This window comes from Fomitopsis serialis (genome assembly GCF_022376445.1).
Source record: "Fomitopsis serialis strain Sig1Antser10 chromosome Unknown B0H18scaffold_244, whole genome shotgun sequence".
Classification (NCBI taxonomy): Eukaryota; Fungi; Basidiomycota; class Agaricomycetes; order Polyporales; family Fomitopsidaceae; genus Fomitopsis; species Fomitopsis serialis.
This window is the reverse complement of record NW_025955204.1, coordinates 40,981-52,347: the sequence shown is the minus strand read 5'-3', so window position 1 is coordinate 52,347 and position 11,367 is coordinate 40,981. Positions and strand designations below refer to the sequence as shown.

Sequence of the window (11,367 nt, the reverse complement as noted above, 5' to 3'; positions counted from 1 at the left end):
CAACTCGAAGTAGCGAAGAGAACGTGGTAGAGCCTGCTAGCAGACCTTGCAGAGCAAGCGGAGCGAGGAGTAGGGCAACCTCAGAGCGGAAGATAGCAGCTGTGCATGTCAGGAGTGCCACCATGCGATGAAACGCAGATGACGAAAGGCGACTCGAGTTGGGCGAACGGTTCACCAATTGGTACAGAGCGATATTCACTGAATCTGCCTTCAGCTCAGTGCAGACTCATGAGCGAACTTGCGCACCGGGGAAGAGGGCGAACATATTCGGCAGCGTCCTGCCCATCCAGAATGGCAGATGGAACTGACTGATGGTGAGCGCCACGAATGCCCAGCTCACAAGACGGCCGAACCGACGCGACACGGCGCGCCGCAGGAGGCAAAGTGCGATGGCATTCACGGTCGCGAGAACCAAACGGACTGGTAGGATGTTATATCTGTACGATTCCAAACGCTGCAGAGTTGCACGAACCTAGCACTTGCACATCGGCCTTCTGTGTAAACATTCCCTGAGGGCTAGCCAGGTACGCTACTGCGCTAGTCATCCACGCCAGGAGAGCATTTCCTATGAACGTCCGTGGCACTGCCCCAGGGAAGACACGGTGGTCATACTTCAAACATCAAGCTGTTACCCGCTATTGCTCATGGAGAAAATCGCGTACATTCTGAAGGGCATGTGGCTGCACGCCGTACATGAGCACATCGTGCGTCGCATGGAGGCTGAAGCTCTCTTCGACCTTGGTATAGGGCGCGAGCAGTGCGTGCAGCCACGCTACACCGACAAGGTACAAGTCCAGTATGAAGCTCATAGTGTTGCTGCCTGCTGTCGCAGTTGCATGTAGGACTCGAAGATATAGTGAAGGCCGAGTCTCGTCACAGTTTGTAGTAAGTATCATAGTATGTACGCGCAAGCGATCCTACTGATCGGAGACTGAATGGCTCTATGAATCCCTATAGAATGTTGTTACCTGGTCATTAGAACCCCATACTGGATTATAACGGCCGTCAATGCTTCTGACTCACTCATTCGATCCGAAAGCATTCCACAGTATAATTGCAGAGCGGAGAGTAATCATGCCCAACAGTAGGCAGCTCTAAGATATCGCAACAGAAACACATTATACATCGATGCCGACCTCGTCCTCAAGCACAGGCCTGCCTCATTGTGGCTGGCACTCCGGCTCATGTCCATGCGGGCCCCAATCACCCTCATCGTCCTCGTCCTCGTCTTCATCCTCATCTTCGTCCTCCCACCCATCTTCATCTTCGCCAAACTGCCGGGCAAATCCAGAGCGGTCAAAGAAGGCGGACCCAGAGAAATGCTGGGCACGCACTTCTACGATGTCACTCTCCTCGAATGGCACTTGTTCCACGACCTCCGGACGCGGTTCCATCTCGGGCTTTTTGGGTGGTAAGAGACCCTCAAGTGCCTAGAATAGAGTAGGTGGATGAGCATCAACAGCAAGGTCTCACTGATGGGATAGGGCTCACCGTGCGGTCAACTGTTGAAAGCCATTCCTCGTCCGGCATGTCGATCTCAAGCATGATGTACAGATTGCCCTTGTGATCTGGGCTCTTGTGCACGGGCATGCCCTCGTCGCGCAGAATGATGCTGTCCCCAGGTTTTATGATCTTTCCCCGTGGACTTGTGACTTGAATTCCGCGGCCGTCCAGATGTGTGATGAGGATACGCGAGAAGCCCAATAGCGCCTCTGAGAGGGTGATGTGCACGGTCGTGAGCAAGTCATTTCCCGATCGCTCAATGGATTCGTGCTTCTTCGTTTTGAGTAGGAAGATGACATCTCCCGGCGGCACATCTGGCTACAGAGGAAACGTCAATAAGACGTCGAATCAAGGGGAAGCCACGTACCTCTTCATCGCCAGCTCCAGCTAGCACTATTCGATGTCGATCAGGCATTCCAGGTTCGATGAAGATCTCCCGCCGGTTCTTCTCTTTGACCGTCTTCTTGCCTTTGCACTTCTTACATCTGCCAGGATGCGTTAGACATCACCGTGATGCACAGAAGTTGGTGGTCGTACTGATCCTTCTCTCTTAGCTTTTCTCCATGGCCACTACATTCTGAACATGTCGCTCGGGTTGTCCCAATACGACCAGCAGCAAGCTGTAGCATGACATGAGTGAAGAACAAGGCGGAGTGGCAATCAGCTCACTTACTTGAGTATGGATCATTGTCCAACCCTTACCCTCGCACTTCACACACGGTTTCGGCTTTGCAGACCCCTTAGCTCCTGTCCTGTTCGATGGGTCGTACGAATGTCATGGAGCGGTGGGTAGAGAAACGCACCCCTTGCATGTTCCGCAGATTGCCTCCTTCTCCATGTTCATTTTCACGCTCTTCCCATTATACAGGTCCTCCAACGTGACTTCGTACGGCACCGTCGTATCCCGCCCTCGTGTTCGCCTCCGCATGCCTGGGCCGAAGTCGAAACCGAACATGCCACCAAACATGTCCGCGAACACATCATCTGGGGACATGCCGGGCCCTCTTGCACCTCCTTTGGATAGGCCGTCCATGCCATATTCATCGTAGACCTCCCGAGTCTCTTGCACACTCAAGATCTCATATCTGAGGATCCCGTGTTAAAGAGTAGTGTCAGAAATTAGCCAGCAACGTACGCCGCGGCCATCTCCTGGAACTTCTCCCCAGCTGTCGGGTCATCTGGATTCTATTAAATGGACGTCAGTCTCTCAGGATGCTGGAGAGAGCAGCGAACGTACTTTGTCCTGCATTCGCAGCAGCATCCCCATTTAGTCTCCAGCCCAGACATACTCGACATGCATGACGTACCGGATGGTGTTCTCTAGCCTAACAGACGGGTCAATGTCGATTAGCACGGACTTGACATTGAGTGGACATGACTTACCTTCTTGCGGTATGCTTTCTTGATCTCATCTGCGCATTCAAACAGCCCATGAATCATCAGCGAGGCCGCGGCCACAGTGTGTGCTCACCATCGGAGGCCCCTGGATGTACTCCAAGTAGATCGTATAATCCCGTCTCCACAGGCACTAAGGGGATCTCTGCACTTCACAATTGGACTAAGCAGAGCAGATACTCACTAGTTGAACTGTCTCAGGACGACGGAGGAGGGTATAGTGTGCCTGCTGAACGACACGACCTCGGTGGCGTCTTGCCGTCGACTTCGTGTGATCGCAAATGCTGGATCACCAAACGGTGGCGACTTCAAGTCCAATTGCGCGTCAAGATGTATAACTTAGAAAAAGTAGCGGTGAGCAGATGAAAGTGAACAGCAGAGAGAAGGCAAGAGGTGAGCCAGGTAGCAAGCCGAAATTTGTGGTCGCCCCAGCCAAGCGGCGTATGTCGCGTACTTGACTTACACGCTTCGCGTCCGGGCACGTGCCCCGAGAATGCTCTCTGCTATATCCAGTCAAGTCCAATTATGTGAATCGGGTCGTCAATCTCATGTTCACCGGAGACGGCGAGACAGACGAGCTGAGAGGAAGATGCGAGATGCCAATGATATTACAATGATACAGCCATTACAGTCACTATGCATAGGACAGCTCGTATTCGAGTCTCAACAATCGCATCCGCTATGCCACACAACATGACGCGAACGTTGTTTTTCTACCGCTTCTCCTTGACGTAGAAGTGAAGGATCAGGTAGCTGATGATGGTGAACGAGCCAAAGAAAATGCCGAGAAGGGCAATATCCGGCCACCAGAAGGACTGAAATAATCCGATTAGCACGCCTTGAGAGGAGGAAGCCTGGCTACGAGGACTAACCTGTGATTGCAGTCCGAAGGTCGAGAGAATTGCCGCAGCTGGCACATCGATGTCAACACCGTACTGTGTAGATGATGTCATGAATCAGCGTATGCATGATCGATGTCGCTTTGCATACCTTGGTCTCTCTCAGTTGCAAGTACCTTAGCTCGTTCACGGCCAAAGCTTCGTAAGCTGCATGGAAGAACGACATGACATTGAGCCATTCCCACTTCTTTCCAAGGGTCTGTCGGTTGATAAGCAATCCAGCAAACAGCAGGCTGGCAATTTTGTCAGCATACGGGCGAGCGTTCATAGTACTGAACATACTTGAAGAGCATGATCAAGGTCCCAACAAGGCTCGCCACGCTGGTGCTTGCGAACGCGATCGACAACAGGAGGATCACGCTAGCCGTAGTCAAGTTGAAGAGCACAAGCACCAGGATGAACTTCCAGAATATTGCGACTTCAGGCACAAGACCTATGAGACCGTAGACAATGCCACCGTACACGAGCGGCGGGACAATACGCAATGGTAGGATGTCGAACAGAACCTAGCAAGAGACCTGGTGAGCTGGGCTCCGGCATTAACGCCAACTAAAGACTTGCCTTGGATGCGAAGTAGGTCAGAGGCGAATAGTAACCATTCGCACTGAGTAATGTGTGTATTAGCAACCTGTTGTTCAAAAGCCTTCATACGACGTACCGTTCCCGCATGAACAGAATCCTCTCATTCGCGAACAGACTCAAGCTCGACAAGCAAGAGAAGCCGAAGAGCGCGAGAGTGAAGAAGAAAAATCCAAGTCGGTTTTGGAAGCCTGCAATGTCGTTCCTGAAGTAGAGTCAGTAACCATCCAGCCACGCGAACAGAAAACATCGCTTACGAGAGATTGTGGAAGAAGAATCCACCCATGACTACAAAAACATCAGTGGTTACCGTCGATTCGTCAAAAGCCACACTTACGTGCGACCAGAACAGCGGCAATGTAGTGGGCAGCAAGGAGAGCAGGGTCTCGGTACAAGTTCTTGAATGCCCTCCCGCTCAGGATGCGGAACTGCGTGCCCCAACTTGCCCGCTTACGTCCCCTGGTAATCATCGTCTCGAACGCCGCATCAGGCAATTGGCTCGAGCCACTCTGAGGCGCATTCGTGTTCGCCGATACCTCAGCAATCTCTTCCTTCAGCGATGCCGCGATGTCGCTATTTGCAAACGCATCCACCAATGCCTGCAAACGAGGGGCCAACGGTCCTTCGCCGGGCAACGAGTTGGGCGTGATCGCTTGCAATAGCTGCGACGTCTTCTTTCGCACGTAGCCGGAGGCTGAACCTGCGACGGAGCTCGCGCGGGGCTGCAGCTCTGTCTCTTCCGTTGAACTTGATGTCTTGGAATGTCCCGAGGAGGAGCCACCGTTGAACCCCCTTTCTTCGTCATTGACGTTGGTTGCCTCCGAAGTGGACAGCTCTGTCGGTGGACTTTCCAAGGAGCGAGGCTCAATACCCGCATGCATTGTCAAATCGACTACAGCTCATCGTCAAAACATGCCCAACGACGAAACACTGAGGAAAGACGTACTCAAGAAGTCGGCAATGTTAAAACCTGGTGGGCATGGGTGTCCGATAGCAGCCAGGTACTCCCCGCATTTGTCCGCATCGCCAGAGTAGATCAGCTTGCCTTGCGCGAGAACAAGCAACTGATCGAAGAGGGAGACGATGTTACTGCGCGGTTGATGGATCGTGAACAGCACGGTGCGGTTGTAGTCCTTCGCGAGTGTGACCAAGCTGGAGATGACGCTCAGTGCATTGAAGGCATCCAGACCTGGAAATACATGAGTATAACCCGCCTCCGAAGTGTAAATGACCTACCGCTCGTCGGCTCGTCCAGGAATAGAATCGAAGGGCTGGTGACGAGTTCGCAAGCTATTGAAACGCGGCGCTTCTCACCTCCGGAGATGGATCTGCGGCCTATTATGCGCCAATTTAGCCTCGTGTCCGCGCCACTGGTCAGGACCCAGCTCACCAGAGTCGCCAATGCGTGCATCCTTTATGCCGAGGATTCCCAATTCATGCATCGTTTCCAGCGTCCTGAACTTCTTCGCCTCTAGACTCATCTCGCGCGGCAGCCTCAGCAGCGCAGAGTACAGCACGGTCTCATACACAGTCAGCGTGCTCATCAGCGTGTCCTCCTGGTCCACGAAGCCCATCATCTTCTTGAAATCCTCGTCTGCAACTTCCCGTCCGTTGACGAGCGTTCGCCCATTCACGACGCCACGCTTGTTCTTCCGTGCAAGAATGTCGAGGAACGTCGACTTGCCCGCACCCGAGGCGCCCATGATTGCCATGAGCTGACCAGGCTTGACCGAGCCAGAGACGGAGTCGAGGATTGTGCGGTTTCCGAGCGAGTAGGAGATGTCAGAGAAGTGCAAGGACGTGGCAACATGCTCGGACATGAGCCTCGCGGTCTCGCTCTCGGGCAACCGAATGCGACCAAAGTCACCTGAACGTGTCCTCCCTGCGTACCAGAAGACTGTAAAATGGTGTGAGCTAACATACTTGGATTTTCATAGAGGCTACTCACTTGCTGTTGCAATGATAACAAACAAGCCTGCTCCTGCTGCGCTCAACGCGATGAAGCGACTGCTATCCGGTTTGAGCGGGGGCTTCAAGTGAATCATTAGAATCGGCGAATGTCTATCGACCAATGATGCTCCCTTACCACGTAGCCGGGCACCTGGGAATAGTGCAAGCACTCTCCGCCGTCACACTGCAATGTGATGTAACGATCACCGAACATAGTATCAATCAGTTCGTTCATGGCAGGCTCCTCGAATTTGCAGTCTTGGCCCGTCTTGCAGCTGAAAGAAACAGGGCCCCTGATTTCGTCCTTCAAGAAGTCCGAGATGTCTTCAATGACACGAGCTCAGTGGGCGTACATTCCGGAAGAAGAGATGACATAGCACTCACCGACACTGCCGTTCTCACCGCATATGAATCGACCAGGGACACACTTGCACTTCATGTTTTCACACGCGTAGCGAGTGGTGTTGCTGTCATAGTCCGCCTCCATCCCAAACGAGCACGTGTCCAGTGCGCAGTAGAACGATTCCTCCTGCGCAGTCCAGAACTGGAACTGACAAGTAGCTGCCGGCTTGTCGCAACTGAACGTCACCTCGGGAGGACGATCCGGAAGCATATCGATGATCTTGCGGTCTGTTGGAGGCGCATAAGCGATACGGAGGAGTCCCCGACGCGAGACACGCACTCGTCACTGCGCATATTTGGTGGTTCTCGAAGACAGTTACACCGCCCTTGTAGCATGTCATATTGTTGACCTCCTCTCCGTCCTCCACTGGCTTCCCAGCGAGAGGAAACCCGACACACGCGCTATCCGTCTTGCACACTAGGAGCTATGAGCGCGAGGCGGAACCCAAGGAGGATTTCAAACGTACCGTTACAGTTCGCACCACCCCAACCATCCTTGCAGTCGCATTTTTGACCCGGTTCTCGTTGTCTTCTCCATTCTCCGTCCGCCAGAGAGTCGCATTCTGCCTGAACGGTGAACTCCGGCAATGTTCCATGGAACGACGGGACGTACGTGGTGTCAAGCAGTCAATCCCTGCCCATCCTGGCGGACATTTGCACTGTCCATCATATGTTGAACACTCTCCGAACTGTCCACAATCGAATGCGTCCAATTGACAATTGAAGCACGGTGGGCACTTCTCTGCTAGGAGCTCAGTAGAACGTCCCGAGACACAGCGAGTAGTACATACCTGGCCTCGTATTAGCCACAGCCAATGGCTGGTGTATATCCTGAATGTCAGGACTGATGTTAATTCCACGATATTTAATCACGCACCGACAAGTCGTATTGATATGGAGAGAAGCTACCACGCAATGTCGATCGGTTCTGAGCTGCGTATGCAGGTGAGGTTAGTGAGACCAGCGCAAGCAGAACGGACAGTGCCATCCCGCCACGAGCAAGTGAGACCGTCATAGAGGATGTCGTTCACACCCCTTGGGTGTCGGCGACGCTGCTGTGGAACACGAAGTCGAGGTTGGCGGAGCACCTGGCAAGCACGGTCGTCGCTGCGGTTAAGCCAACCGTGACGCCACCGTAGAAGCTTGACTCCGCTCGTAGGCAAATAGTGACGTAGCCCATTCTGTTTTCATTCTCCGAAAACGGTACGTAACTGTACCCTAAGTTGTATTGTTACTCCGCTGAGACATGGTCGCTCTATTGAATAGAGTCGACGGACCAGCGACGGACTTTGCTAAACTTGGGCTGCTTTGCGGTAGCTCTGACCCCGCACCGCGTCGCGAGCGCGTATGTACCGCTATATTACCTTGCGACTAGCAAGGTCTCTTCGGGGGTCTGAATTCGTCGTGGGAAATTTCCGGTTTTTTTGGCCTTGTTTGTTCCACCTCCAAATCCGGACAGACAGCGCTTAGCCATGCTACCGCCCTCAGGCTGAGGCTCCCCATACCGAACTGTCGACGAAAAAAGGTGTACATGAGCTCTTTACTGCCCTATGAAGACGTAGACCATCGCGTAGACCATCGCGGGAGCCATTGGTCTAGTACCAGAGGAATAAGGTCTGCGTGAGCAGTGAGTAACCTTACATGAGTGTGACTCTCGCGATGGCCTAATATTAGCAACATAATACACTATTTTCATGCACAACGAACGCTGAACGCTACGCGAACAGATGTCCGCAACCACTGCAACACCGCCGCAGGCCCCTATCCCAGTAGAGCAAGAGACACGACCATGGCCCTACGACACGGCGCGCTCAACTGTCGGACCTCATGCACGCCGCTTCTCGCCGCCATCCTCGCCACAGGCACGCTCACCACGGTTGCCAGCGGGCCCGGCTCGAACCTCCGCGGCGTCGAGGAGCACATCCGCGGCGTCGAGAGGTGGCTGGACGCGGAGGACCGCACGCTCAAGAGCCTCGTGTTCTGGGTGTACCCTGAAGGCCTATCGGGGCCATACCACGAGATGGAGGATGGACAGGTGAAGGAGCACAGGCTGTTGGTGACTATTGAGCGGGGGTGAAGGTGGCGGATATGCTGAAGGCAGTGAAGGGCGCGTTTGTGGAGGAGGGCACGGTGCATGTGCACGTCCCTGCTGTTTGAAGAGTTGATGGTACACCGAATCAATACTCTGGGAACCCGATTTTCGAGTGCTGACATGTGCCTCGCTATTCTACAGATATTCAGTATCTTCAGTGCAATGACACCTCACCTAGCAGCTCTCTCTTCATCCTGACAGTGACGGCGAATGGACCTGCACTCATGGTTCGAGCGGAGGGCATGTAGATTGTGCTTGACAATGGAATAGAAGGTGAGCTCGTTAGTGTATGCGTATCCGAGGCCCATCTCAGTCCGTCTTTCATGTCACTTTCGCTGCCATCCTCCATCAATCCGGCGATGTACACAAGACACGAACTTGAGTGTATGCTCCGGTGCAGGCTGCCGTATTCCCTCTTCTCCCTCTCGATGCATTCCTCCACCTTTTGATGATTGACTACTCTCACTTCTCGCGCACCTGATGTTCTCCATACATAATTTGTCATAGCTACTACTCTACTCTATGTGTTGTACACCACGAACATTTGCCCATGCATTTTTTGTCTTGCCTCCTCCTCTCCAACTGTTCGTCCTCCTGTAGTAGGTTACGGTACTCGTCATGAGCGCCTTGGAATACAGCGAGCACGGGAAGACATTCCTTAGTCGCAAGGTACACGACCGGCGCCGGCGCCGGCGCCTATCAGTGACCTTCGGGAAATCTTGCTGTGCACTTCCCTCTGCTGTTGTCTCGTCATCGGTATGTCACTGGGCATCTACTAGCTGGAACCCCATTACCGGTGAGGTCAGGTCGCACATCAAGTTGAGGTCAATTTTGGGCCGAGAATAGTACCAGACAGATACTCCCAATACGTACAATCGTAACAATGCACCTGCGAGTGGGGTGTGAAATCAGGCTGCTACTGTTTTCGAGCGGACTGCAACTTACATTCGCTGCATGCAACCTTGGTTTCCTGTCATTGACTCGACACACCTGGAATTATTGTTGGCGATGTACCACCAATGTACGAGCCTCAAGAACCGTTTCACGCTGCGGTCTCTGTACAGACGGTCTTCTGGAGTCTCGCTGGAGTCTCACGACGACGACGTCGGTCGCGAAACAACGCCAAGGCGCCTATCCTATGCAGGATCGCTGGTCACCACCATGAACCTGGAACCACTCATGCTTAGCGTTGTCGACCGTCGCAGTCAACAGAGGAAGCAGCACAACGTACCCCTCAACTGGCAGAAAGCATTGCATTAATTACGACGCTCTGGTGATACGCGCGGCACCCAATCGCTCAAGCTTCTCTAAGTGAGTAGAAACAATCGCTTGTGGCGCCTGCAGTGGTTTATCTGCCTGAAGCTGCTTCGACTCGTCGCGTTTACCGGGCTACAGAACACGAAAAAGCATCATTACTCTGTTCCAACGCTGTTCCGGTGGCACCGGACTTGTACTTCCGTGGGCAGCGCTGGGGGCCTTTGTTACGCGCGCCGTCCTTGGTAGGTCCCGGTCAATTCCCATGCATATGCGGCCGCGGAGCGCCGCTCTTAAGGCATGTCCTCGACTATCATATTTCTTGACATCGGCAAAGGTGAGTGAGATGAGGTGTTCACGCTGACCCCTCGGCAGCCGGTACGAGCACGTACATGGTCGTTGGAGAGTGGCACGAAAAGGCTGTAAAGGAGACCAGCGTGTGCACCGGGCCCAGCCATTTCAGATACAGTCTTGCCACCATTCCACGATGCGATGCATATGATAGCATGTCCACAATGGAGCCTGTGAATGGTTTATATCTGGATGCGAATGCAGACGTTGGTTGGACATTCTTTGGGAAAAGGTCCGCACGGCGTCGACTGCTCATTGGCTACCGACTGACCACGGTTGCATTCAACAAGAAATGCCAGACGAGTGACCAGTGGCGCACGCTGACGAAGCCGACAAACAGTGAGCACGTTTCGGAAGGGCGAGTAGGGGAAGTGCAGAAGGTTTGTGCGCACCGACGCCTCATAGGTAGTCTGCTATGCCTGACCTCTTCGTAGCTACAGGACACTGCGTCGTACGACGACTGCGGAAACTCCCCATGAAATGGCCTGCCGGGAGCCTAGGTAAAGAGGAGGCTGGGCGAGGCGAGCTGGAGACGGTGGCTTTGACGCCTGCGGATGCACCGACATCGGCCGGCGCCTGAGTAAGCGCCTCTCACGTGCGTGAGTGGAGGAGAAAGTGGTCTGACATTTCCTGCCAATCGCCGCATAAAAGACTTGGACGGGTCGCCGCCGTTTCTACGTCGCCGTCCTCGTCGTCCCTGTCGCCGTCCCCGCCATATACCACCCAAAAGCGACGCGCAGCCATGGATCTCGTGCTCAGCATCTGTGACGACTATGCCCTCGACAAGTTCTGGGCAGCCGTGCTACCTGCATCCGCCTTTGCCTCATCACCCAGTGCGGCGTTCCTCCAGGCATCGCTGAACGGCTCATCACTGCCTGTCATTACCTCGCAACCGGGCAAGTGGTCCCAGCTTCTATCCTACATTCCCCATCCACCACTACC

General features: G+C 53.8%; 2 protein-coding genes across 2 annotated transcripts; both read left to right on the top strand.

Moving 5' to 3' along the window:
- Window positions 1-8,517: 8,517 nt before the first annotated feature.
- On the top strand, window positions 8,518-8,885 carry B0H18DRAFT_1127294 (uncharacterized protein; the record flags this gene model as incomplete). The annotated part of the gene is made up of 2 exons (XM_048035273.1): window positions 8,518-8,784; window positions 8,835-8,885. The coding sequence occupies 2 exons, from the start codon at window positions 8,518-8,520 to the stop codon at window positions 8,883-8,885; spliced, it is 318 nt and encodes a 105-aa protein (XP_047885399.1).
- Window positions 8,886-9,366: 481 nt separating this feature from the next.
- B0H18DRAFT_1054488 (uncharacterized protein) lies at window positions 9,367-10,074 on the top strand. Its single transcript, XM_048031030.1, has 3 exons — window positions 9,367-9,414; window positions 9,478-10,002; window positions 10,052-10,074. Exon 2 carries the CDS (start codon window positions 9,704-9,706, stop codon window positions 9,983-9,985), a length of 282 nt encoding a protein of 93 aa, XP_047885398.1. The 5' UTR covers window positions 9,367-9,414; window positions 9,478-9,703; the 3' UTR covers window positions 9,986-10,002; window positions 10,052-10,074.
- The last annotated feature ends 1,293 nt before the right edge of the window (window positions 10,075-11,367 follow it).

Bases quoted from the DNA above. Each gene is read 5' to 3' on its own strand.
- B0H18DRAFT_1054488 (XM_048031030.1), top strand. From the start codon at position 9,704: ATGCACCTGCGAGTGGGGTGTGAAATCAGGCTGCTACTGTTTTCGAGC.